General features: G+C 41.0%; 2 protein-coding genes and 1 long non-coding RNA gene across 3 annotated transcripts; 1 reads left to right on the top strand and 2 right to left on the bottom strand.

The window, feature by feature from the left end:
- Positions 1-441: 441 nt before the first annotated feature.
- LOC101468133 (forkhead box protein O1-A) lies at positions 442-18,924 on the bottom strand. Its single transcript, XM_004563909.3, has 4 exons — positions 18,116-18,924; positions 6,119-6,310; positions 4,835-6,004; positions 442-4,708 (listed from the first exon to the last, which is right to left on the bottom strand). The coding sequence occupies exons 1-3, from the start codon at positions 18,713-18,715 to the stop codon at positions 4,847-4,849; spliced, it is 1,950 nt and encodes a 649-aa protein (XP_004563966.2). The 5' UTR covers positions 18,716-18,924; the 3' UTR covers positions 442-4,708; positions 4,835-4,846.
- A 1,270-nt stretch (positions 18,925-20,194) lies between these two features.
- On the bottom strand, positions 20,195-25,195 carry mrps31 (mitochondrial ribosomal protein S31). Its single transcript, XM_004563908.6, has 7 exons — positions 24,935-25,195; positions 23,894-24,328; positions 21,799-21,951; positions 21,538-21,681; positions 21,366-21,442; positions 20,815-20,955; positions 20,195-20,722 (listed from the first exon to the last, which is right to left on the bottom strand). The coding sequence occupies exons 1-7, from the start codon at positions 25,036-25,038 to the stop codon at positions 20,487-20,489; spliced, it is 1,290 nt and encodes a 429-aa protein (XP_004563965.3). The 5' UTR covers positions 25,039-25,195; the 3' UTR covers positions 20,195-20,486.
- On the top strand, positions 22,584-23,446 carry LOC143420673 (uncharacterized). Its single transcript, XR_013100398.1, has 3 exons — positions 22,584-22,768; positions 22,855-22,969; positions 23,101-23,446. It is a non-coding gene; the product is annotated as an uncharacterized LOC143420673 (long non-coding RNA).
- Positions 25,196-25,225: the final 30 nt, after the last annotated feature.

The raw sequence follows: 25,225 nt of genomic DNA, 5'->3' as shown, positions 1-25,225 counted from the left end.
CACCTCAGCAGATCATCTATCTCTCACTGTCATCATCTTGCCCTGTCTCTAGCATCCTGGTCTGTCACACAAACACTCTGCAACACTCTGTCTCAAAACTGCCCAACCTGAGCTGTCCCTCTGATTTACTCATTTTTTTTCTGTCCATTTTGGTCCGTCCCAGTGAAGATCTTAGCATCTTTACTTGTGTGAACTCCAGCTCCTCCTCCTGTCTTTTTGTCTTTTACTCTTGCTGCTGTCATTCTGTCACAAGCCACCTGGGCACTCATTTCCATCCACTGCACTCTCTTCTTCACCTCTTTTGCATGCTGCCCATTCCATTGGAGTAGATTTAATGGGGTCAACCACCCCATTAAATCTACTCATTGGATGTATAAAATAACAAACATTCACACTTAAGAATCAAGTGACGCACTAAAGCAAAAAAAAAAAGACACATCATTTCAGTCCTGCCTTTGGCGATGTATGCATTTAATGGATTACATAGAAAAAAACAGCATTCTTTGAAAAATATCTGGACATGAATACCAAAGATATCCATATATGTTTATATTTCTATAAGATATTTCTATTTACATGTTTGAACTAACACAACAACTAAATCAATCAATGAAAAAATAATGCTGCATTTTATTTATCCTCAAAAAAACACATTTGCACAGAAATGTGCACATTAACTTGTGTTACACATAAAAAGAAATAATACCCTTTTCCTAATTAAATATAGCAGGCTCAAAACATTTCTACAAAAAATCTTCATAAGGTAATGTTAAACTATTTAAACTATGTTAAACTAGTCCTGGGACATACTTATTTTGATATGACAGAAAAATGATAAGAGACCTCTTAATCAACAACATAATTAAATTAATGTGATAGAATACTTTTCAGCGAGTTTTGTCAATGATAAATCTTTCAAATGACTTAGGTTTAATTAATCCTGATGTTATATAGAGAGATCTGTAAAGAGGTCCCCATTTATATAACTTGTTGCAGAAATAATGAAATATGAAAAAATATGTACAAAATCAAAACTTTGAGATGAAGACAAATCAAATACACAATACTCAGTGAAGAAAATTGGAAGGAAATGTTCCTTCAACACTTCAGAGGTAAAATTTTGAGGTATGAGTGTTCATATAGCCACTGATATTGTTTGCACTGTGATATGTAAACAACCTTGTCTAACACAATCATACATGCTGTATAAGGGTTCAGTACTACAACAATTAAGAGGTCAAAATACAAAAAAAAAAGTAATACTAAATAAAATATGTACAACAGAAGTTTGCGAGATGATGTTAACACAATAAATTGGCACTTTTTTTTACAATGTGTCTTTGGTGACATATGAAGCTGCCTGGAAGTAAGCAGCAAACACTTGCCTATGTTGGTTAAGTTTCATCAACCATTACATATTTCCAGCTATTTTAGGATTTCACTACTACCGGCCTTTTAATCGACCTCACATTCCCAAAAATATCCTTTTGATCTGAGAAAGTCATGAAAAACACATTTCACTCTTTAAATTATCCAGTACAGTTTTTACAGAAATGTTTAACGCATGGTAGAATTTACAGTGTCCATGTAATCCTGTAAAAAACTGAATATATGTTGCAGTGATTGTTACACTGATAACCTTTCCCCCCAAGAGGCCAAATAAACTTAAGAAGCATTAGTATTTAGAGGTATTTCCAAACACTAAAATTCTCTAGAATTGTTTTAATGCTGTTAAAAACTGCTTTAAAACAACATTAACATAAAATAGAACATTTGCATTGGTGGAGATCTATATATGAGCCTTCTCTTAGATTTAGATTAAGAAACTGCAGCCATCTCAATACAATACATACAGGATATTATACAAAACATATGATTCACAAAGTTCAAAATCGAGAATTAACAGATTACAATAAAGAGCAAAACATGCAGTATATAAATTTCCTATTTATAGTTTCAGGTGGGGCTACAACGATGACATAATCGATAACATCGACTTTAAAAATTCGTCGACGGTCATATTCTAGAACCACGTAAATATGTTTTTGCAACTGCAATACACTATAGGAAGCTATGGGGGCAGTGTCGCCTATATGGGCTGCCAATACGGCATTTAGTACTAACGAAGAAGAACGTAGCGCGAAAAGTAAAACAGCTGGCGTGGGGAAGAGGGGAGAAAATGCAAAAAAATGTGAAAGTTAATTGCAGACTGTGCAAAACCTTTCACGACAGCACTACTGCAGCACAAGAGCATGTCCGTCAGCACCCTGGTGCGGTGACGTTAACTCTGAACGGGTCAGTTTTAGAGAGTTACGTTAGTGCGTCGCGTTGATACCTCGTTTATGTTTATGTTAATGTTTGTGTTAGCTTGCCTGTCGGAAATTTCTCATGGAAGATGCTTGCTAAGCAAACACCATTTCAGTTGTGTTAGCTAATGAGTGAAATACGATGGTAAAAACATTAAACTGGAGTAGCAACACTCTCCCTTTTTTCTTTAACATTAATATTAGCGTTTATTTCGAATAGTAAACCTCTTCTAGATGTTATTTTGGACTGGAAAATAAAATCTTTTTGATTTAATTTGAAGCTTTATTTGAACTTACGGAGAGACGTTTTTAGTTTGCGCATTGTTTTTTTTTGTTTGTTTGTTTAAATACTACTAGCACTTTAATTTGTATTGCTTTATTTTTATTTACTTCATTTTTATTCTGTCCTACTGAGTAATGTTAAAAATAAATTGGATTATTATCATATTCATATGTTTTCTGTGTCATTACTTTCATTTTCTTTGGGTAGAGGCAACAGGGTGGGCAGACTTGAAGTGAAGTTGAGAGTTATTGAAATAATTGCTGACTAATCAAAAAAAATAAAATTTGCAGATTCGTCAACTACTAAAATGTAGGTCTGCAACAATTTTGGTGTAGCTCATGTTTCAAGGTCTAATCACATCTGATAGTGAGAACATATAGCTGATACTGTTTTGACAGAAGTGTATCACAACATCATTTGATTCATAAACTTGTATGTGGTGATTATGCAGAGGTATATTTTTGTGGATATACACTTTTTTCCAATACACAGCTTTTCCTCTATAATGTAATTGGTATTACTGATCAGACGATACACTACTTTATCTATTGATTATCAGTTAACTGTAATGATTTCTCCTGGTTGACAGTGTAATTGTTTTGCTGTTGATGGCTGGTTCCTAAAACACATTTCTAAATATAATCCCTAAAAGCTGAAATACTTTACTAATTTGGGTCATAATCATATACTATACTGATTACATGCTATCAAGTCCTCTTTTGAAGAATCTGGTGCTAATTTTCCAAATTGTTCTTCTAATTTCAAAAAATTGATCAAATGCCACTACTTGATAATGTAACTTATTTTCAATGTGGAAAGATTCATCTTGGTGAAGATGCCTCTTTGTCTGTCTTGCCTTCATAGTTACCCTACATGATGCTGTCTCCTTGCACCACAGGGTAGCAAGTGAAGAACTATTTTTAAATCATCTTTCAAGATCTACAAAGTAATGTGTGTTGGAAAATAGAATTATTGTGTTCCCAGTGTACCTTTTAACAAAATGCCTCTAAACAGCTTTTACACTAATCATGCTAGAGTAAAAATAAGACTGCAACCTCATTGCAACTAGAAAGGAATGGTAATTACCTGGTGATCACACAGATTTTTTTTTTTACTGTTGAAAACCAATTGCAAGTACTTGTGGTAACTAAGTGGCTGCTCAGAGGTTCAGCACTCAACCTCTCGGTGCTTGCAGTTTGCCTGGTGGGAGGAAATCTGTCACCAAACAACCATTGTCGGACTCTAACTGCTATTACTCTCACGGATTGCAGAAGGTTTGCAAATAATTGTTATCTGATTTATAAATGCAGACACACTGACAACATATCATAATCAGTTTGAGTCAGTCTGCACTGATGAGACACAAATCAGTTTCTTTGCAAAAGAGGACTAAACCCAACTGGTTCTAGTCTTGTTATGTTCCTATATAACAGCAAGGTTGACAAGCACCTATGTCATTTCGCAATTAAATTGCAGCAGCTACATCACAATTTCTGTTTCAAATCTACGAGCTTCTGGCTTGACTCTGAATGTAAGTAGTTTGTGTAAAAATCTGTTTAATGTAGACAGCAACAGATTTATCACAGTTAATTACCATATTCTCGCAGACAAATTGCATGTAATTGCCAGCTTGACCTCCTCCAACCTGATAGCAAACTGACTCCATCTTATTGCCATTTACGGCTATTGGCTGCAAGTGGTTGCAGACCTGGTGCCTGTCTCTGAAGCAACAAATTCAAACTTGAACTTATTCACGCGTTCGTTGTACACAGTTGCAGTAATCTTGGTCATTCTGCATTCTGCAGTCATTGTTTCCCCGTGTGTGATTGTAGCACAAAGACAAATTCGTGTTACGCTGGTTCCTTCTTATGTATTATAACATACATACTTTTGAACATACATACAGTTTTTGATAGGTAGCTGAGAGCAAGTTCACAAGTAGTTCACTTATGCAGGCTTGTCTCTCTGTTTTATATTCACTGCAGTGATGGTTGCGTCTTATTTCTGCGTCAGGACATGACTGATAAACCTCTTCTGATCTGTGGATAATGATGGTGAAAGCTTCTTTGGATTCCACTCTCTGAATGAAGGTGAGCAGTAGAGTGATGTGGAGAAAAACCTGCGGGGGTGAATGAAATGGAAAATGTTCAGGGATGACAAACACTCTGAGGGTGTTTATGTTTGTTATCTGTAATAAAATGTAATATGTATAAGAAATTAAGGGCAGACTAATGATCAGTCTCACCTCTCTGCGATGCTACCCTGACACCCAGTTGTGTGTGGTCGTCTTCACCCTCTGGGAAAACCCATGAGGCCCAGCTGCTGGATCAAAATTAAAGTCCAGCCCCCCACCATCCATGAGTGTGTCATGGAGGACGGACTCCAAGTCACATTCAAACCTTTCAGTAGGCACACTGTCCAGATCACTGGGTAGGTGCTCTTGATGATGATGACTGTGTGGGTGTACAGAGTTGAGTTCTCTGTAGCTGTTGCTGCTGCCGTAGGTCACTGAGGCATCATTAGTGTGTGGAGGGAGTCCGAGGGGGAGCTGCATGCACGTCCTTGGACCAGCCATTCGAAGAGAGGGCCCTGAATGGCTAGTCAGGCGTATCATGTTACAGCTATTCAAGTCTTGTGAGGCAGCTGGACCCTGGCTATGCAGAGTATGTGGATTTACACGAGGAAGTGGGTGACTCTGAGAGGGATTCATCATTTTTACTCCATTATGACTACCCACATGGCTTTGGCTGCTATAAGTAGGTATTGGACAACTTGCCCTCCCAACTTCAGAGTGCATCATGTCCCTTCTGGTGTCTGGTTCTCCTGTCAGCAGCCCAGAAGGGAAGATATACTGGTTCTCGTAAGCCCCAAAGCTGGGCTTAGTCTCTGGAAGTGTCTGCATAGGAGCAGGGGACAGGGAGTGCATTCTCACCTGACTATACAAGCACTTCTGGTAGTCTTGCTGCTGGTGTGGGGTCAGTCCAGTGGAGTTATAGGGGCTACTCTGAAGCATGCCGGCGTTTGAGGAGCGCGGGGAGTGTGAGGAGTCAGAGCTGAGCTGGGAGGGTTTAGGAGACAGCAAGTTAAGGTTATCCAGCAGATCCATGACCTTTTCTGAGCGATGCTGGCCCATGGATCCAGACACCTCAGACAGGCTGGGCAGGGTAGAGGTTATCTTAGCACCAGCAACTCCAGGATACATTATGTGGCCATCGGACTCGCCCACATCATCCTGTTCAGAAGGGAAAGGTGAACGGCGACCACTCAGAGTACTGGCATCAGAGCTGGTACGCGTCCTAAAGGTTTTCCAGTTGTCAAAATCTTCGTTGCTGTGGGAGTTTGGACTTCCAAGCCAGGTAGAGTACTGGGAACTGGGGCTGCCTGCTCCTCCTTCAAGCCCTTCCTGTAGAGCCATCTAGAGATAGTAGAACACAAGAACACTGAGTACATGTAATCTAGATTCAACAGAATTTAAAAAAACAAACATTTGGCTGAAATATCTATGAAGGTTCAGTTCAGGAGCAGAGACCTTTTTCTTTGCGGCTCTTCCTCTACTCTTGACAAACTTATTGCTGTTGTCCATGGAGGTAGCTCTGCGTCGAGGTGACTTTCCATTCTTTCCTCCCTCTGGGTTCAGCATCCACCAGGAGCTTTTTCCTGTTCCCTCGTTCTGTATGCGCACAAAGCGACTGTGCAGGGACAGGTTGTGTCTGATGGAGTTCTGAATGGGAGAAAAGTGATTCATTTGTAAGTTTTCCCTCACACAAATATCATGGTCAGTTTAATAAATCAGTGCCTGTCACTGAATATGATACTGAACAAAATAAAGTATCGTCAGCAACATAACTTAAGAGACTCTTTTCTCCAGAAATACAGGACCTATTCAATGAAAGAGGGAAGCGGTGATAAATGTTGGACACAAGTGTGACAAAGATAGATGACAATTCATATTACACTATAGTATAATAGTGCAAAATTTGACCAAAGAAACATTTCTCGTTAGTTTCTTCACTCGGTCTGCTTTTTTTTTTTTTCCTTACATTTTTCCTGTTTTCTGAATACATTCTGACTTTTACGTTGTATTCATCAGTTTTTCTCATGCTTTAACTGCTTGTATTGTTTTGAAGGCCCACGAGAGAGCTTACTAGGGTGTCCATCTTTCCTCACTGCGGACTATAATCATGTTTCCTGTGATTTCCACTGACTTTAATCAGCGCAGCCCAGCAGCAGCAACAACAACACCGTTCGCTTTGGATCCAAAGTGAAAAACAACAGTGAAAATACAAGGAGAAAAACAACAACAAAAAACAGGGTAATTTGGAAGACACGTTACAGAAAAAAAACCATCACTGCTTAATCTTGCCTGTGCCCATCATCGAAAATTACACCTCTGAAAGAGCTCATTGAGATCACTGAGCTGCTCTCTTTTTTTGTATGTGGTCAAATTTGTCCTCGTCCAAATATGCACACACCTAAAGCCTTATTCAGTAGATTTTTAATGCCATGTTATGTATCCCAAAAAGGATGCAGTAGACTCCTCCTGTGGTAATGCTCTCAGGAAGAAAACCAGTGTCGGTCGGGAGGTCATGAAGACAGTTAGACATGGCACAGACACACTGTACAGACTGGTCTTTCTGTGACACTAATATGCAACTTGCTGAGCTTGATGGGGGGGGACAATGAAAGACTAAAGTGTAACACAATACGTGCAAGTATGGAATTTCCCCCTAAACACCCATGTGAATAAGAAAGCAGCTCCCTGCAGTTAGTAAACCCAGATGTTCCCAACCGCAGGATTCAGCAGGGATATACAAAGCACTGAGATAAAGATGTTCTCATCCAAAACAATAGATGGATTGTCTCAGTGTGTCTCTGACATTTTGGGGTTAAAGTTAAGCTTCTGGCAGGAATATGACTTCTAAGCTATAAAACTACTCTCAGTGAAAGTATTATTTCAAAGTGGAAATTATCAAAGTAGATTCAAGGAATAAAACCAGAAAAAACTGCAAAATTGGAACAACTTTGACGCTTTTCAAGTATTATTTTTTGTGCCGTCGTCATAAGAAGGTGCTGAAAGATGAGTTCAACCTCAAACTGTAAACTGACAGAGTGAAAACAGAGAGTGGTACACAAGTTAGATTTTTTTTTTGTTTTGTTAAACAGAAACTAAGAGGAGGTCACAGAGTTCGAAGCTAAGTTGGGGAGGGCGACACTGTAGGATGTTATTGCCGGCAGTGAACTCAATGAGTGAACTCAATGAGTTCACTGTGTGCTAAACACGAGCTGCTCATACGAGCTGACGGGGACATGCAAACAGGTTGGATGGCAAAGGAAGAGCGAGGAGGAGAATCATCAGATGTGACACGCTGGGTAAGACCCGCTTCGTGAGACTCACCAAAACAGCTTCTTTGGACTGCACCCCACCACCAAAACCAGACTCCTCCCTTCTCCTCCAGTGACTTTTAAATGAGGCTTCCTGTGTCAGAGGACATCCTGCACATGTAGACTGAAGAGACCTGAGGTTGTATGGTTTCAAAATGCAATTCAATCATTGCATTTTATGCTCATTTGATTTATGACCCTTTTCTCCCCATTTTCCTTTTTTTAAATGATCTCCTGTAACTAAAGACAGGACCGGACATCTTAGCAGTGTGCTGCACAGACTCAAGCCTGCAAACCAACATTTATTTCACTAACCAAATGTGAAGTCTCGCTCACGCATGGCAGAGATCACTGTTGATATGCAAATCTCTACAGCCTTTGATTAGCACCTACTACAGATTGTGCACTGCAAGGCAGTGCTGTGGAAAGGGAAATTTTCTTCTCTGCCTTATCTTTGACAAACCTCAACTCAACTCAAAGACAACAAAAATTCCCCTTCCTTTTTAGTTCAGGAGGTGCCCCACTCAATCATTATTTCTTTGAAAGAGCCGCCTAAGGTCCAGTCTTTTTTTTTTTCTGTTGTGTTACGGCATATTTTGTAGTAGTAAAATGTGTGCTTTTGTGGTTGCAAAACATTTCATGAGAAATCTATTTTTTCCTCCGCTGACCTGCTTTGGCAACCAGGGTAGTGACGAGGTCCAGATTAAAGAGAAACTTAAGTAACATAAATGTTTAAGAGCAAAGATCCTCTTAGAGAAGTGATGCCACACAAGTCTGCAGAAGAGTATTACAAAGAAATCTGCAACATTTTCTGCTCTACACTTGAGGACATTTAGTAGTGCTGCCCCTGAAACAAACCGGTGCAGCACGGAAGAGACATTAGACAGCTTATGCAAGAAATCCTGAAATCAGGAAAGACTGAGTTGGGACAAAATCTACTTTCAGTTCGTCCTCAGAAATGGGTCATTAGGCTTCCCACATGAAAGGAGAAAACAGCACCTGCCACAACTCAGGTGAGATACCCGGTAGAACACCTGAGCTGGAGTAAGGAGAGTCATCCATCACCATCATCCATAATGCAGCATGAAATGACTCCTCCTACTGGACTTCAAAACAATCTAATTGACGCAGCTGCTGTTCCTTGTGTAGTGAAGCATGAGGCTTGCAGTAACGGTCGCAGGGTAAGTAAACAAACAGGGCTCGGTTGCAAGAACAGGTGCGGCCTCAGTGAAAGTGGCCTCAGTTGCAATTGGTCTATGCATTTTACATACAGCGCCAGCTACAACCACAGACAGGACAGAGGATCTCCCAGGAGGCTGACTGCTGGAGACCAGCTGCTTCTCAAATCAGTAACTTGGTTTTTATCTCAATGATGAAAGCTTACATGTAGTTAGTGATGGGGAGGGGGGAAGGGAGAATGACCTTGTCTTCCCATCAGTAAATTTCCCAGGCAGGAGAACGTGAGAAAATATAAATATAATTTTTTTCTTTGAAGGCTTTAAAAGTTAAAGTGTACTGTGACTTTTGATGCTAAATGTTAGCTTAGGTTTTCAACCTTTAGATATTGCAACCCTGTAGATAAGCATTTGTGTTTGTATTTGTGCCACTGCTATATTTTTTCATTATCTTTTACACAGTTAGCAGCAAAACCTATAAATGGAAAATAGTGCAGTTTTTTGCTCATCGCTGACAGTTATTCAGTCCTTCTCATTGGATTGCTTGATTTCCCAGTAAGAGAGCCAAGAGGTACTGTCCTAATCTTTGCTAACATTCGCTAACGCTAGCCACGATAAGCTGCAAAAATGCCCGGGTAAATAATGGTGCAATTTGTTGCTCACAAATTCAACTGTTTTTATATATTCAACCAAATATAAATGCTGTTAGTCACACCTGTTCAACTGCTCATTAATGCGACTGACTAAGCAGCTAATCAAATGGCCACAACTCAATGCATTTAGTGATGTCGATATGGTCAAGATGACCAGCTGAGTCTAAACTGAGCATGGGGAAGAAAGCTGATTTAAGTGATTTAGTAAAATTGTATGGCTGTTTGTACGAGACAGGCTGGTCGAAGTGATTTATAAAATGCTGCTCTGCTGGGATTTTCCCACACAACCATTTCTTGGGTTTACAGAGAATGGTCAGAGAAAGAGAAAATATTCACTGAGCAGCAGAAAAAAGGCCAGCTTGCTTTGATCTGATCGAAAGGGAATAGTAGCTCCAATGATTTTTCGCTACAATCAAGGTATGCAGAACAGCATCTCTAAATGGACAACAGTGAACCTTGAAGAAGACAGGCTATAGCAGCAGAAGACCACATCAGAAACCACTCCTTTCAGCTAAGAACAGGAGTCTGAAGCTATAGTTGTTATAGAGTAGTTATAGAGGTTGAGCAAAATTGAACAACAGAAGATTGAAAAAACATTGCCTGGTCTGATGTGTCTCAGTTTTTGGATGATTTGGTCAGAATTTAAGATAAACAACATTAAAACTTTTAAAATTTTGTATGATGGATTATGTAGAAAAAGTAGAATTGGGCTGAAAGATCTATCGCTTTATCACCTATTCAGGTTGTAAATCGTGTTTTTAAAAAACACGTAACTAAGTAATTATTACTTTTGAAAATAAGTAATCAGTAAAGTAACTGGATTACTTTTTTGGGGAAGTAATCAGTAGGACTAGAAAGAGAGAGCATATTTCTCCTGTTTTGGCTTCCCTTCATTGGCTTCCTGTTAAATCCAGAATTGAATTCAAAATCCTGCTCCTCACATACAAGGTCTTAAATAATCAGGCCCCATCTTATCTTAATGACCTTGTAGTACCATATCACCCTATTAGAGCACTTTGCTCTCGCTCTGCAGGCCTACTTGTTGTTCCTAGAGTATTTAAAAGTAGAATGGGAGGCAGAGCCTTCAGTTTTCAGGCCCCTCTTCTGTGGAACCAGCTTCCAGTTTGGATTCGGGAGACAGACACTATCTCTACTTTTAAGATTAGGCTTAAAACTTTCCTTTTTGCTAAAGCATATAGTTAAGGCTGGACCAGGTGACCCTGAATCCTCCCTTAGTTATGCTGCAATAGACATAGGCTGCCGGGGGATTCCCATGATGCATTGAGTTTTTCCTTTCCAGTCACCTTTCTCACTCACTATGCATTAATAGACCTCTCTGCATTGAATCATATCTGTTATTAACCTCTGTCTCTCTTCCACAGCATGTCTTTTATCCTGTCTTCCTTCTCTCACCCCAACCGGTCGCAGCAGATGGCCGCCCCTCCCTGAGCCTGGTTCTGCCGGAGGTTTCTTCCTGTTAAAAGGGAGTTTTTCCTTCCCACTGTTGCCAAAGTGCTTGCTCATAGGGGGTCATATGATTGTTGGGTTTTTTTTCTCTGTATCTATGAAGCGCCTTGAGGCGACTTATGTTGTGATTTGGCGCTATATAAATAAAATTGAATTGAATTAATTAGTTACTGATTACTTTTTTCAAGTAACTTGACCAACACTGGTTATACCAGCAGAAGCTCAGCTGTTCTCAGATAACCTACACAGTCACAAGACAGCAATCCACTGGAGCACCTTTGAATTGTGGTAAGATGGGAGTGTCGCATTATGGATGTGCAGCAATTGTGTGATGCTGACATGTCAATATGAACCAAAATCTCTAAAGAAATGTTTTCAACAGCTTGTTAAATCTATTCTATAAAAAGCTTGAAGGCAAAAGGGAGGGGATCAGCATAAGGTGTACCTCGTGTTTTTGTCTTTTTAAGGCATACATTTCAACATTTTACTGACCTCAGTGATAGATTCCGCTGCACTCAAACAAAGTGCTTGTGCTGTGTCTGCCAAAAGGTTTTCAAACAAAGTTGTAGAGAATGAGGAAACTGGAAGAACAATTGTCTATTAATCAAGATCACATTAGCAGGGAAATTAGGAAGTGTGCTAATCTATGTAGCTGCCAGTGACTACAAAGAGCTCAGCAAAGCCATTTTACTGCTGTCAAACTTAATTTCAAAGCAGGATTTTAGGTAATACAGGCTAAAAGGTTAAGTTACTGGAAAATGTATTTGATACTGCTTGACTTCATGAGCATGGCCAACACCCTGCTTCTTTAATTTACATTAAAATCCAGACTTGACTAAATCGGAGTGATTTTCTGCTAACATGTAACTACCACTACAAAGCAGTTATCTGGTAGAAATAAGAGAATAGGAAAAACGAGCACTTGCAGAGATTACGGTCTTCCTGTGCTGCCTTCCTGTGCACCCCTCCCCCTTTCTCTTATGACCTATGATGCACAAAGCTGTGAGCATAGGGCCTGGGTTTGCTTTAACAAGGCGGCAAAAAGGTGAGAAAGCCTGCAGAAGAAGAAGAGCATGCGAGCCTGGTGCAGAGAGTGCAACTCTTTACAGCTCCACATACAGTATGCAGACTACTTAATTAACAGTGAGCATCAAAGGAAGTGACCTGTTTCTGCAATGGCATCATGAAGACGAATGGAGAGATCTGCAATTCAATAATTTAAGCACAAACACTGCACTTCAATCATATTTGAATATTCAGAAATAACAAAACTATCTCAGCCTATTATTGTGAATGAACCGCATTCTTTGCACACTTCATCGGGTGAAAAGGTCACCTTTTTAAAAAAATGTATTTCTGTCATCCTCTGACCCCGTCTTTTGTATTTTGCATAATGGATTAGAGGCCAAGTACATTTTGTGAACATAATATATTTGGAGCTGATTAAAGATCCACATGCCACAGATTCCAGCGGCTCACACATGTAGACAGCAGACAGTACACAGGCCTCAGCCCCCAGCAAACCAGTCAGCTGATTGCTCCCCTCCTTCCCTTAAGCTATGGCCGTTCCTCTTTGAAAGCCCCTGCCTCAAGCCTCCTTTTCTTCATGGGGTTACTTGAAGCTTTTAGTGGGCCTCTTAAGTTTGAGGCAGACATCCCTTTTTAACCTTGTGATCCCGAGACAAATAGCTGGCAGTTACTCTTTTTTTCTCTCTCTTGCTTCTTTTAATAGTTGCTACCAGTTTTCAGGTCAGTGTCCTTAACAAAGTTCACAAGGCAACAATGAAACAAAGGTTGATTAATAAATTAGATGATCCATTAGCATCTAATGCAGTGAATGCTCCTTGTTGTGATTGTGTTTGTTTTCGTGCAGCCCACATAGAGTCATGTGAAAAAGAAAGTAAAACTAAGTACACCCCACAAACATTAGTAGATTGTGGAACCAGCTTTGGCAGCAATAACTGGAAGTAAAAATTTCTGTATGACTTTGTCAGTCTTCTCACCTCACTGTGGAGAATTTCTGGCTCACTCTTCTTTACAGTGTTGCTTCAGTTCTTTCAGGTTTGCGGTCATTTGTTTATGCACAGCACTATTAATATCTCACCACAGAATGTTAGTCAGGTTGAGGTCTGGACTTTAACTGGGACATTACAACATCTTGATTCTTACCTTTTTTTCTTTAGTCACTCTATTGTAGATTTGCCGCTGTGCTTGGGATCATAGTACTGTTTCAGAACCCACTGTCAGACAGACACCCTCACGTTTGACCTCAGAATACTTGGTATACAGAGAACTTTGTGGTCAACTTCATGACTACAATGTGCCTAGGCACCGTGGCTGCAAAACTAGTCCAAATCATCACCCCTCCACCACCGTGCTTGACAGTTCGTATGAGGTGTTTGTGCTGGTATGCTGTGTTTGGTTTTTGCCACATGTGGTACTGCATTATGGCCAAACATGTCCACTTTGGTCTCCTCTGTCCTAAGGACTTTATTCCAAAAGTCTTGTGGTTTAATCAGATGCAACTTTGCAAAACTAAGGAATGTTGCTATTTTCATTTTACAGAGAAGAGGCTTTTTCTGTCGAGAGTTTTAACATTTAACATTCTAACTGAGGCCTGTAGAGTCTGAGATGTAGCTCTGGGTTTTGAGCAATTTCTCTGAGCATTGCACAGTCTGATCTTGGTGTGAATTTGCTGGGACGTCCACTCCTGACATGCTATAAACACCTGAATGCAAATAGCAAACTGTCAGAGCAACTGCTTTTACAGAAGTGCTCACAGTTGCTGATGCTCAGTTAGTCAAATTCACTGATTATCAGAACCTGGCTGCTACTTTTCCTCCTGATTCCTATGAAAGCAGTATTGGGTTGTTTTAAGCAGCAGGTGAAAGTTTCTACTCAGTTTCACTTACAAAGGATGTTGTTTGCAGTTCCAGGTTTCATATCTCAGTGTTTAGCAACATTTTAATCTTTAATGTTTGTATATGAAGAAATAATATTTGGGGCCATCAGGGATGTTTTTTCTTAACTGCAGAACTGTGAATGCCCGCTGACCACAGCATTTCCATCCAATAGTTCAATAAACATTTCACTCAAAACCACAAATGTAAACCTCCTGTTATCACTCACAGAGTCAAATCTCTCATAGCAACCCATCCAGTAGATTCTGTCGTGGACAAAACCAACCAATGTTTGTTCTGGATGAAAATTTCCATTTCTTTTTGTTTTAATCTCTACAATAAATGTAAAAAGGTTTTACTACACAGACATTTTTGTGGCCTTACTATGTGATCCACTAATGGAGAATATTACAAACTTGGTTAAAAACTGAAGCCAGTGGGGAAGAGATTTAAATTTATAATGTCTAAAAAAATGTCTTAAATTAACGTGGCTCTAGCTTTTCATTCAGGACAGTTCTAGTCACAGAAGCTGGAAAAAGGAGATTCACTACTCAAACTGGGAAACAAATCGAACAAATCTTGTTATAGCACTCAAGCAAGTGTATGGGTCACCGCAAAACCTGCCAAGAACTTTGGTTTGGGTTTTGCCATCACTCCAGTCCCGCTATTGGCTCTTATCGGCTGTAAGTTGAGGGACGATGACCTTTACCACTGTGCCATTTGGCTCATCCTGAAACCTTCAGTCTTGTTTGTCACTGGTTTCCAGAATGGTCATATGCATACATCAGGCGTGAGACAGGCAAATCAACACATTGCAGATCTGTAGGCTTGGTGACCTTTTGACCCCCGCGCTAGATAACATAGTGCGATAAACCTCTTCACAGGAGACAGTCACTAGACTCAACTCTGCAGGCTATCACCAAAGCAACCCAACGAAATATTCTTTCATTTGCAGGGCAATGTTTTCAAAAACTTCAAAAAACGGAGGGGGGGAAACGCTTTTTTGTAATCAACATGTTTTTGGGTGACACCTCGGAACTTCAGCGGCAGTTAAACTCAAGAGCGTCACTTCCTGTTCCATTATCTAATGTCACAGTTCATTGAGAAAAACAGTGGCACTGCCAGTAAAACGCTAAAAGTACGTTGCAAGCTGTTCACTGCTACTCACAGACCCACCAGTATCCCAGGGGAAACCAGTCCTCCCCGAGTTAACGGAGGGGCCCTCTGTTGTCCCAAAGGCATCATGATCACTGAGCTGCCACACAATATTTAGAGGGGAAACCAAAAGAATCTCCATGACATACAGTAGACAGAAAGCTGCTGAGGCAGTGCCTTTCCCCTTGCCCTGCGCTCCACCTATCTATACTTTTTTAGGTGTACTGCTACAATCAAGCGCAATGCCCTCCACCCACTATTAGATCCCTGGCTTATCTTTGTGCATCACTACAGCAAGAGACGAAACTGCTTTGTTAATAAAAATGTCAAAAAGCACAATCATAACAAGTAGACCAGCAATTACGTTTTTAAGTGGCACAAATGTTGAAATGATATAAAAGTGATTTTGCATAGACTTGGATTCACACAAATGCTGTGTATATGATCTCTTATTGATTCATCCTCTTTTTTCCCCCCTGCCCTGACCCTCATGTTTTGCAGGGTGGGGATGTTAACACATGGCACTGTTTTCCATCCACCGGGCAGGAAATGCATCATAGTTCATTGTGGGGGAACCGCCGTGTTTTTTTAACAGGAAAGTGTAAAAATAACTATAAGCCGGCAGTTCCAAGGCCTGGTGGGCATGCCAGCATTCAGGAATGGCGAGGCTGAAGCAAAGATGTGTTGATTATACGTAAAATATGTGAATGATCATGAGCTTTTGCTCTTGATAGAGAACTGAGAAGCGTTCGCTGCCTCGCTGAAGGGTAACAGAACCTTTCTCTTTGTTCTTTCTCTTTATCTCTATGACTAAGGAAGGGAAAGACATTCTTCATAAAGCCAAAGTGCACCAATACAATTATTTATCTCCCGAATTTGTGTCTTAAAGACCCCCCCCCCCCCAAACAAAAAAAGCAAAGGCCTTTAGTAAAAGAAATCTCAAGGTCCTATTGAACAAGCACAAACCCTGTGAGCAGAAACCCAAAGAGAGAGAGAGAGAGCAGAAGAAAGAGATAGGATGAAGAGCAGCGATCCCTTTCTCCAGGCCGTAGCATCCGCTAAGGAAACTCTAGAAGACAGGGACACAAAGATATGAGCACACAACTCAGGAATGGAGGATGTTTGACGTAGTTCCCAGCATCCCCTTCTGCCAGTCCCTTCCCCTCGAAAACACTCCCCAGCACTGATTGAGCTGTTTATGTAGCTTCCAGTTATTTCAAACAAAAACAGGCCGATTCGTCAGTGCCTGTACATTCAAGAGTGTGCAGATTTTTAAAAGAAGTAGGTTTAACAAAGTCTGTATATATAATAATCTGTGACAAAGCTTTTCAAGTAGGGTGGTGGTGGGGGGTTAAAACAATGGGAGCTATATATGACTGAGGTTTCCCAAAGGCATTTCCTGACAACTTTCAAATCACCTCTCAAGAGAATGCAGGGGGTTACAGAAAAGGCTGCGACACTGAAAACTCAAGCAGAATACGTTTTGTTGGGCGTGTGCGGGCTTTAATTGGCGTCTTCTGTTGGTCCACCTTTGGCTTTGTCTGCGGGCTTCTGTCCATCACGAGTGGAGTGACATCCTCACTGGCCGGATCAGCATGTTTGTGCAGGCATTAGGCAAATGTTTTCACAGCTCGTCCCCTGTACTTAATATTTCCAGGTCTGCACATTCAAATTGCAGTTTTCAGGGAGGTAGCAGGGTTTCCATGACTGTGGAAATGCTGCGCAAGTCAATGTGTTTTGTGATAATACAGGTTGGCTCCCACATAGGTGTGTTTGCGGGTGGGGGTGGGGGAATCCACAGAGCATACCTACACATCTTTATCCTCAGTCAAAACCCAATTTCACATCGCTCAGTCAGGTGTTTTTCTCAAACAAACCTGAAGTTTGTTTCTGCTTTTTATAGAGAAAAGCAGTCTTGGTGGCATCTATGGGATGTTTACAGTCAGACCAGCTGGTTTGTCCTCTGCTGCTTTAGAGCTGCATGTGTCCTCAGTGACAAAGCAGAGAGGCATGTGCTACCACTGACAGAGGAAACCACTCCAAAACTTCAAAGGTTACTCAGAAGCCAGAAGTCAGCAGCCCCTCTAAAAGCTAACCACCATCGGACAGGTTTGAAATCCCACCATGGTGTTAAAAGAGAAAAGGAATGGGTTACTCCTGTTATTACTTAACTGCTAATAAATCCTGAATTAAAAGTTATAATCATATTTAAAAAATGTGATGGGTTGCTTTGCATAGCACAAATGTGAGTGCTGAGTGAATATACTAAACCAAATGCGTTGCACTATGTGCACACAGTGAAAGTGAATACTGTCACTTTCCTGAAGCAAACCAAGTTTTCTAGATAAAATAAAATCACAGGTTTAAGAATTTAAGGTGTAAATATCCTGCCACGACGTCTCTAAATGCGAGTGAAACAGGGCTGGGTTTTTGTTTTTTTTTTTACTACAAAGGCAATTAATTGCACATCAAACCTTTGCATTTCCTGCTCAGCAGATTGTGCAAAACGCCTTACAGTGGCAATCGGTGCAATAAGACGCTAATGAGGATGTGGCCTTGATATGTTTTATGCAAGTTTCCACTGTCTGCATATAAAGTCTAGCACGTTCAAATGTCACTCCCTAACTTTTCTTGGTATCATGATTTTGTCCAGCTTTGCTGCTGGCGGCTCTTTTTTCATTGGTGCTGCTTGCTGTGCTGTGGTGGTAAAGATGGTTACAGCGCATATATGCATCTCAGCTCACGCGCACACATCCTACTGACAGCGAATGTTCACGTGCACGCACACACTCACCTTCCAGCCCGCGGAGCTGGTGCTGTCTCCTTTGTCTTTGAAGTAAGGCACGCTCTTAACCATCCAGTCGTAAATCTGAGAAAGGGTCAGCCGCTTCTCAGGTGAGCTGTCTATGGCTTTGGTGATCAGGTCTGCGTAGGACATGTTCCCCCAGGCGTTTCGCCGGGACGAGCTGCTCTTCCTTTGCCCGGGTCCACCCAAAGGTGGGACCCCAGGATTTGGCACCTGTTGCTGGGACGACAGCTGTGGACCCGGGACCTGGTGCTGCTGTTGGAGCTGATGATGATGGTGTTGATGATGATGTTGGTGGGGGTAATGATGCACACAGTTGCTATCCCGGCACTGAAAAGCATTGCAAAGCGGCTTCTGCTCTGAGTATTCTTTATAGTCCTCCTCCACCAGGTCGAGGTTTCTGATGAACTCGGCGTTTGCTGCTGGCTCCTGCTGCACAGACGGTGCTGGGGAGGATGTGTTGGAGCTGGCCGGGTCGATGAGCTCCGGCCGGGGCAGCGGCCAGGTGCAGGACCGCGGGCGAGAGAGAGGCTCGAAGTCCGGGTCTATATCGCCCGGCTGCGGCTGTTGTGGCAGTAACTCAGCCATGTCAGGGTAACACCGATCCTCTGTCACATAGATGTTCACTTAAAAAGAATTCGCCAAATTGTTAGTAAAAAATATAAAACGGTGACATAAACATCGAGAGGCTAATAATGAGTCATCAAGACCGAAAACAAACCCTAAAAGAGAAAGAGTCGTTTGTAATGTAAAATAAAGAGATATCTAAAACTGAAGTTCACACCATACTGTGTCAGTTAGCAGCAACTCTCAAGTCTGCCGCTCTAACAAGTGGTAGACAGTACCACACTCCGGTGCTGCCTTCACGGCTTACTCACAGGCTCCATCCTCCGAGCTTTGCAACTTGAAGGTGCGTTCAAGTGCTGTCCTGTTGACAAATCACGCCAAATGGACCCTCAAATTTGCAAATCCACATCAAGGGTGATTTAACTGCCTATTTGATGCTACAGTTAATAGTTTGGGCACACTTTCTCATAGCATCGTATCTATGTATTTGTTGGTGCACTTGAGTTTAAAATCTTATTCCACGATTTTCTGTGCTTGGTGCTATGAGTGACAGTCATCTTGACAAAAATAAAAAGTTGTCGTTACTCAATACCAGTTTTAAAAATATGTAGTGAAAGGGTTGGTTAGTCAGCTATCTCTTTCAGTTCGCTTGTCATTCAAACACATTTTGGCGGGACTTGAATGCACCATACAAGCTGAGAGGGCATGTTTTTAGTTTCAAAACGTTCTGAGGGGGGGCTCAGCTGATTCGAAACACTGCCCTAAGCTTAAAAAAAGAAATATATTAGGGCCATTTGTACAGGGTTTTTTTTATTACTTCCATACAAATATAGCAAAAAATGTTAATGTACTCCTAAACTTTTTTTAGTTGAAGTATCTGGATGCCATCTTTAAAACTGTGGGGAATCCTAATGTAATGCACAACCACAACGTTCAGTAGCGCCATCTAGTGGCCAAGCCTTAACAACTCTACTGCACTGTATGGCCCAGACAAACAGAAACCAGGAAGTGTTGCCAACATCTTATCATGCCAATCACTCTGTTTAAGGAAAAGTGAACAAAATGTGGAAGTGGGGCACTTTGAAACATCAACCTGTCAGTTTCCACTTTCTCAGACAATAGATCGAGCAGGGTGTTTTTAGACCAGAAAGGATCCGTGTGGCACGTTGTTAAACAGGTTGTTTAACTTTAAAAGCACTTCCTCTGAGAAGGGGTACAGGGTTCACGGTCTGATTGTGTTTTCTACTGTAAACTTGATCTCAGATCCTCAATACCGCTCACAGGTTATAGTTCTTGCAACCGGTCTGGGAAAACACAATCACTCATGACTGCAAGGTGTTTGTATGACCTGTGACACTTAAAGAATACAAAAATATTTTCATCTGCACATTTTCTTTGTCACACAAAGGTCATTAACAATCCATTCAGCTAAAGTGTTACTTGTTTTTAAAGTAAGTTACTCTAATGACCTTTTATAACAATATTTCAGTGTAACAAGAATAAATCAACACAACCATTTTATTTACATCACTTAATACCACTTGTGAATCACAAAAATATTGCATTGACTATGTGTGCAGCAACATTTCACTTCCTTTCAGGGCATTTTTCTCAATAGCATGACATCCAATATCTCCACTAAGTTCTCTCCTACAAGAGTCAAGAAACCAGGAAGGTTTTGACTGCCGCATAAACTGTATGAGTAATGATCACGGTGGCAAAGTCTCGCTTTAAAGTGTTGGTTTTATGTGACCACAAAGAGCAAATGCAGACATATTAAACCGTGTTAAGTTTATTCAAGGTAAACATCAGCCTCCTTAAGCACTTCCTCTTTTTGATGGAAGTAGTCCCTGAACCAGGATATATGCTCCTTCTTCTGCTGCACAGTCAGATAGGGGTTTCTGGACAGGCCGGTCACTACTAGCTCCATGAAGTGACGCACTGGCCCCTCACGAGGGAAGCCCTCCTCCAAGTGCTTCTCTAAGAAGATGTGCTCATGGAATGGGACCTTGGCTTCCTCTTCGAGGCCTAACACAGCAAGAATGAACAGTCAGTTTCTCTCTCAGAAAAATGTATTTTCCCCTCTTTTAAAAATAATGAAGTCAACCTTCGTTACTCACCAGCTTCATTGTTTACTGGGTACTGCCATAGTTTCCCTTCTTTGGTCCACTGGATCATTTCCTCAAACCCATTTCGAAGCATCTGATTGGTCGATAGAGACAACTGATTTGCAAAGTCCATGTCCCACAGAGTCGGCTTAGCTGAAAATATGATGCAATGACGTTAAAAGCAAAAGATTTTGCAATGTGACATGAAATATGTTTACGGAGTGACAGGCATTAAAAGCATCACAGTCTTGACAAGCATTATTAAAGCACCATGCTTAACATGTTTGATACTGTGTCATGTTTCATCAGTTTAAGCTTGAAAAATCAACTGTCACTCATGACTTGCTTACTAGAAGTCTTCATGAGGAAGACCACTGTTAAGTCAGTGATCTTCTGGTGTGGTGCATACATTTTGAAGACAAACTTTAAAAATGTTTATTTTTAGGCGTTAACAATGAGACAAGTAACACCAAAAAGTGGCCTCTGTGAGCAAACATATGAAATGAACAGTAAGCTTCAAATTGAAAAAAAAGAAAGAAAAGAAAATCTAAATCCATCAATACCTGCTGCTGGTTCAATTCCATCTTCATCAGCAGAGGAGGTGAAGATGTTAAGTCTTTTCCCTAGCAACAAGTTCCTCCTTAAAAAAAGAAAGACATTAGACACAAGATCCATTAAAAACAACAACAAAAAAAACACAACAAAATTAGTGTGAAGAGCTGATAAAAATATTACCGTTTCCGAACACTGGACAGCTCGGAAGTGATTCCTCTGTAATGTGTATATCCTCGCCCGTCGTCATCAAACCGGATCTGATCGGCTGGCCAGGCATTCTGCCGGTTAGGATTCTTGCCTACTTTCATTTCAGCGATAATCACTCTGAGAAAATATTGTTTGATTATTTTTTGTTAAATAAGCTTTTCAGAAAAGAAAAACGGGGGGGGGGGGGGGGGGGGAGAGTAACAATCTCATTAACTACAGTTATTGGGGACATACCCGAGGTTGTTAATGTCGCCTTTCTTCTGAGCCTCAGCGATTGCCTCGTGCTGCCTCAGCTGCCTGAGCAGCTCAGATTCAGCCTGGCTGTGGTTAGGCAGAGTGGAGGCAGCAGAAGATGCTGCAGCAACCAGATCAGGATCCAAAGTCTCACTAAAAACACAACCCAGGGGGGCACAAAATGAGTGAATGAAATGTGACAAAAGTATAGCTCCTAAGGTTTGGTTTTTAATTGTATGGACATAAGTATTGGGCTACTCTGAATTCAGGTGTTTTCATCTCCAATCAACCACTGATCCATGCAGTATACCTTTACAAACATTTGTGAATGAATGAGTCATTCTAAGGAGTTCATTGAAATCAAGTAGCTGTAATAATATGCAACAAGTCACATTAGTGGAGTTTCTTCCCTTCTAGAGATTCCACACTCAGCTGTATGTGGTATTGTTGCAAGGGAGAAACATTTTGGAACTACAGCAACTTAGCCATGAGCTGAGTCACCAAGTACTGAGGCGCACAGTGCATAGCACAGACTAAACCATTACAATCAGCACAAAAACTGTGTGCTGGGTGCTGGATGGCATAGGTAGTGATGTGACGTTCTGTATCGAGGCTTCGGAGCGTGTGTCGAGTAATGGAGGGGGCGTTTCCGCGAAGCGCGTATCGAGGCTTGCTTCATTTATGGGAGGAGCTGAAAATGATGACGTCCGAAGCCTCGCTGCCCGGCTGTACCACGTGACTGGTTCATGAAGTGGTTCGATCTTTGCCGCGAGATATGACAGATATAAACCCCTCAGACTTCAATCAAAATGTGGGTGTTTGATGGAGAGTTGCGGTTAGTGAGAGTTTGGAGACAGTTTGGAGGTTTATGAGAGTGAGGAGAGAAAGTCAGGAGAGAATGGAGCCAGCTAAGAAGAGGAGGATGTCCTCCCCTGTGTGGGAACATTTTGATCTTATTCCTCCCAACAAGGTATGTAAATTTCTACAGAAGATGTATTTTCATGATACTGATGGTGCAATACAATTTATGTTAAGCTGTCTGTACTTTTGTACAAGGTGAAGTGTTTGCTATGTGCCAGGGAGCTGGGATATAACAACACCTCATCCATGCTTAGGCACTACAGAGCTTTGCATGAGAATAAGGGGAACACCGATTGTGGAGCAAGACCAGGTGAGCCATCAAATGCAATGATAATATAGCATGCTGTAATGTTACTAAATTATATAACAATATTATACAACTGTTATAAGTTACGTGTGTGATATTTATATTTGTGCTTTATCTTTATTGTCTTTCCTCAGGAGAACAATCTCAAATAGATGAAGACCTGGTCAGCATGGTGATTGAGGACTCACAGCTATTTAGCATTGTGGAGGACAAAGGATTTAAAAGATTTGTTAAATCATTAAATCCCAGCTATGTTCTCCCCACTAAAAAGGCCATAAAAGCAGTGAAAATTTAGTTTTTACAGAATAAAATGTGAACAGGCAGGACTGAGGCTCAAAGCCTCAGTGTGTAGCTGTCCATACCTCAACGTTACAAAAGCACAACTACTGTCCACACCCCAACCACACCTCACCTCACAGTAAATGATCATTTCCATTTCAAGCATTTCCAAATAATCATTTTCCATACTGCCACTATAAATATACACAGTATACTGCATCACTACAATATACATGTTTTACACACTCCTTTTGTTGTTGACATTTACAGGCTGTGTGCAAAATGCCACACTCTTCAAATTCATGCCAGCTATTATTTTTACGTCCAGTAGGTGTCCTGCTAGAGCAAATGAAGCTTCATGAAGCTTCGCATTGGGGTGAACCAATTGGATGAAAAGCTTCAGTGCTTCATGGGGCTTCATCTGCCCATCACTAGGCATAGGTTTCCATAGTTGAGCAGCTTGTGTAGGTCTAACATCTAGGTAGCCCAGTACTTTCCATGTGATGTAAGTAACTATAGATGAAATAAACTTGAAAGAGAATCATGTGGAGTGACTGCTGTTGTCATCTTACAACTTTATTGGCCAATGGTGTGAATAACACAAAAAACTTCAATAAGGCAATACAACCCTTCTCCAACTTCTCTCACCTCTGTGATGAATCATCCCCTGTAGCCTTCTGATACATACTGATGGTGCTCTCCATAGGTGCCGCCTTCGGCTTATATTGTGTAACAGACTCATAACTTTGCTTTGCCTTCAGGTTTTTGAGCTTCCTTTTGTTGGTGACTTCTACTTTCATGGCTCCAAGAAGATTCAGGAGACTCTCCTTCCCACTCTTAGCTGCATCATTCTTCGTTTTCGCTGGCTGCTTTGATGCAGCCTGTTCAGTTTTAACATCTGTCTGCTGCTGTGTGGCGTCTCCATCATCTGCCTTTAACACCGCTGGCTCCTCCTTCAATTCGACCACCTCCGCTTGGTCACCCTCTTTAACTGCCTGTGTTTTCTGGTCTTGGTTATTCTTCTTTTCACAGAGCGAGCTTGAACTTGTGCTGAAGGTTTTTACCCCACATTTATTTGTAACCCTGTGTCGAGAGATAAACAGATTTGTGCATCAGAAGGAGCCAAATCTGAAAAGGTCACGATTCAGACTTTTGATAATTATTACATTAACACAATATCATCAATATTGAACGTAATAAATGCAAAGGAGGGGGAAACAGTGTCTGGAAAAAATAACATTATTATACATTATAGATTTGTATGCAATTCCATGCAGTTTTAATCTACACCATTTACAAGCATACCGCTTAAAGACAACATGACAACTTGTGATGCTTTGCATATATCTTATATAATATACATATTAGTCTGTGCATCTATACGTGAATCAAACTTTTTTTTTTCAGGTCCGTGCGATTAACTTCACATACACATTACCATGGAAACAACCGCCTGAAGAGCTGTCAGTCAAGACGTCCATCCCCCTCTTTAGGCTAGAATAAACTAGTTGCTAGCCACATGCTACTCTTGTTTAACGAAACAAGCAAAACTCAGCATATTTCGTTTGTACTGTGGCAACCTGTTCTTTGACATTAAGAAGCTCGGCAGCTGAGTCTCACGGTCATTAGTTACTCTGTTTCACAGTGTGGCCCGTTCAATCACAGCTAACAGTCACATGGTTACCTCACCTGAAAACCGTCTTGTCACATTTAGCTGCTAAAACACACGAGTCGTAGACATTGACTGAAGAACTTCGAGGCTCCAACAAAGTCCGAAATATAATTCTGTACATTGTGGCTTGTTGTGATGTCCTTCCACGCTCCTGTCGTTTACCTCCGTTGTTACCACATAAGGTCACCCCTGTAAACTTTAAGAGAATGACAGTTCCGTTCCAGGATGTGCAAAGACTCGATGTTTGCTCTTCAACGTAAGAGTGCCGAGTTTTAATTTAGTCTGGATTTATTTGTAACATTGGCAAT

The sequence above is a fragment of the Maylandia zebra genome, linkage group LG10, assembly GCF_041146795.1.
Source record: "Maylandia zebra isolate NMK-2024a linkage group LG10, Mzebra_GT3a, whole genome shotgun sequence".
NCBI lineage: Eukaryota > Metazoa > Chordata > Actinopteri > Cichliformes > Cichlidae > Maylandia > Maylandia zebra.
Note: the sequence above shows the minus strand (reverse complement) of the source record. Positions and strands in the feature narration are given on the sequence as shown.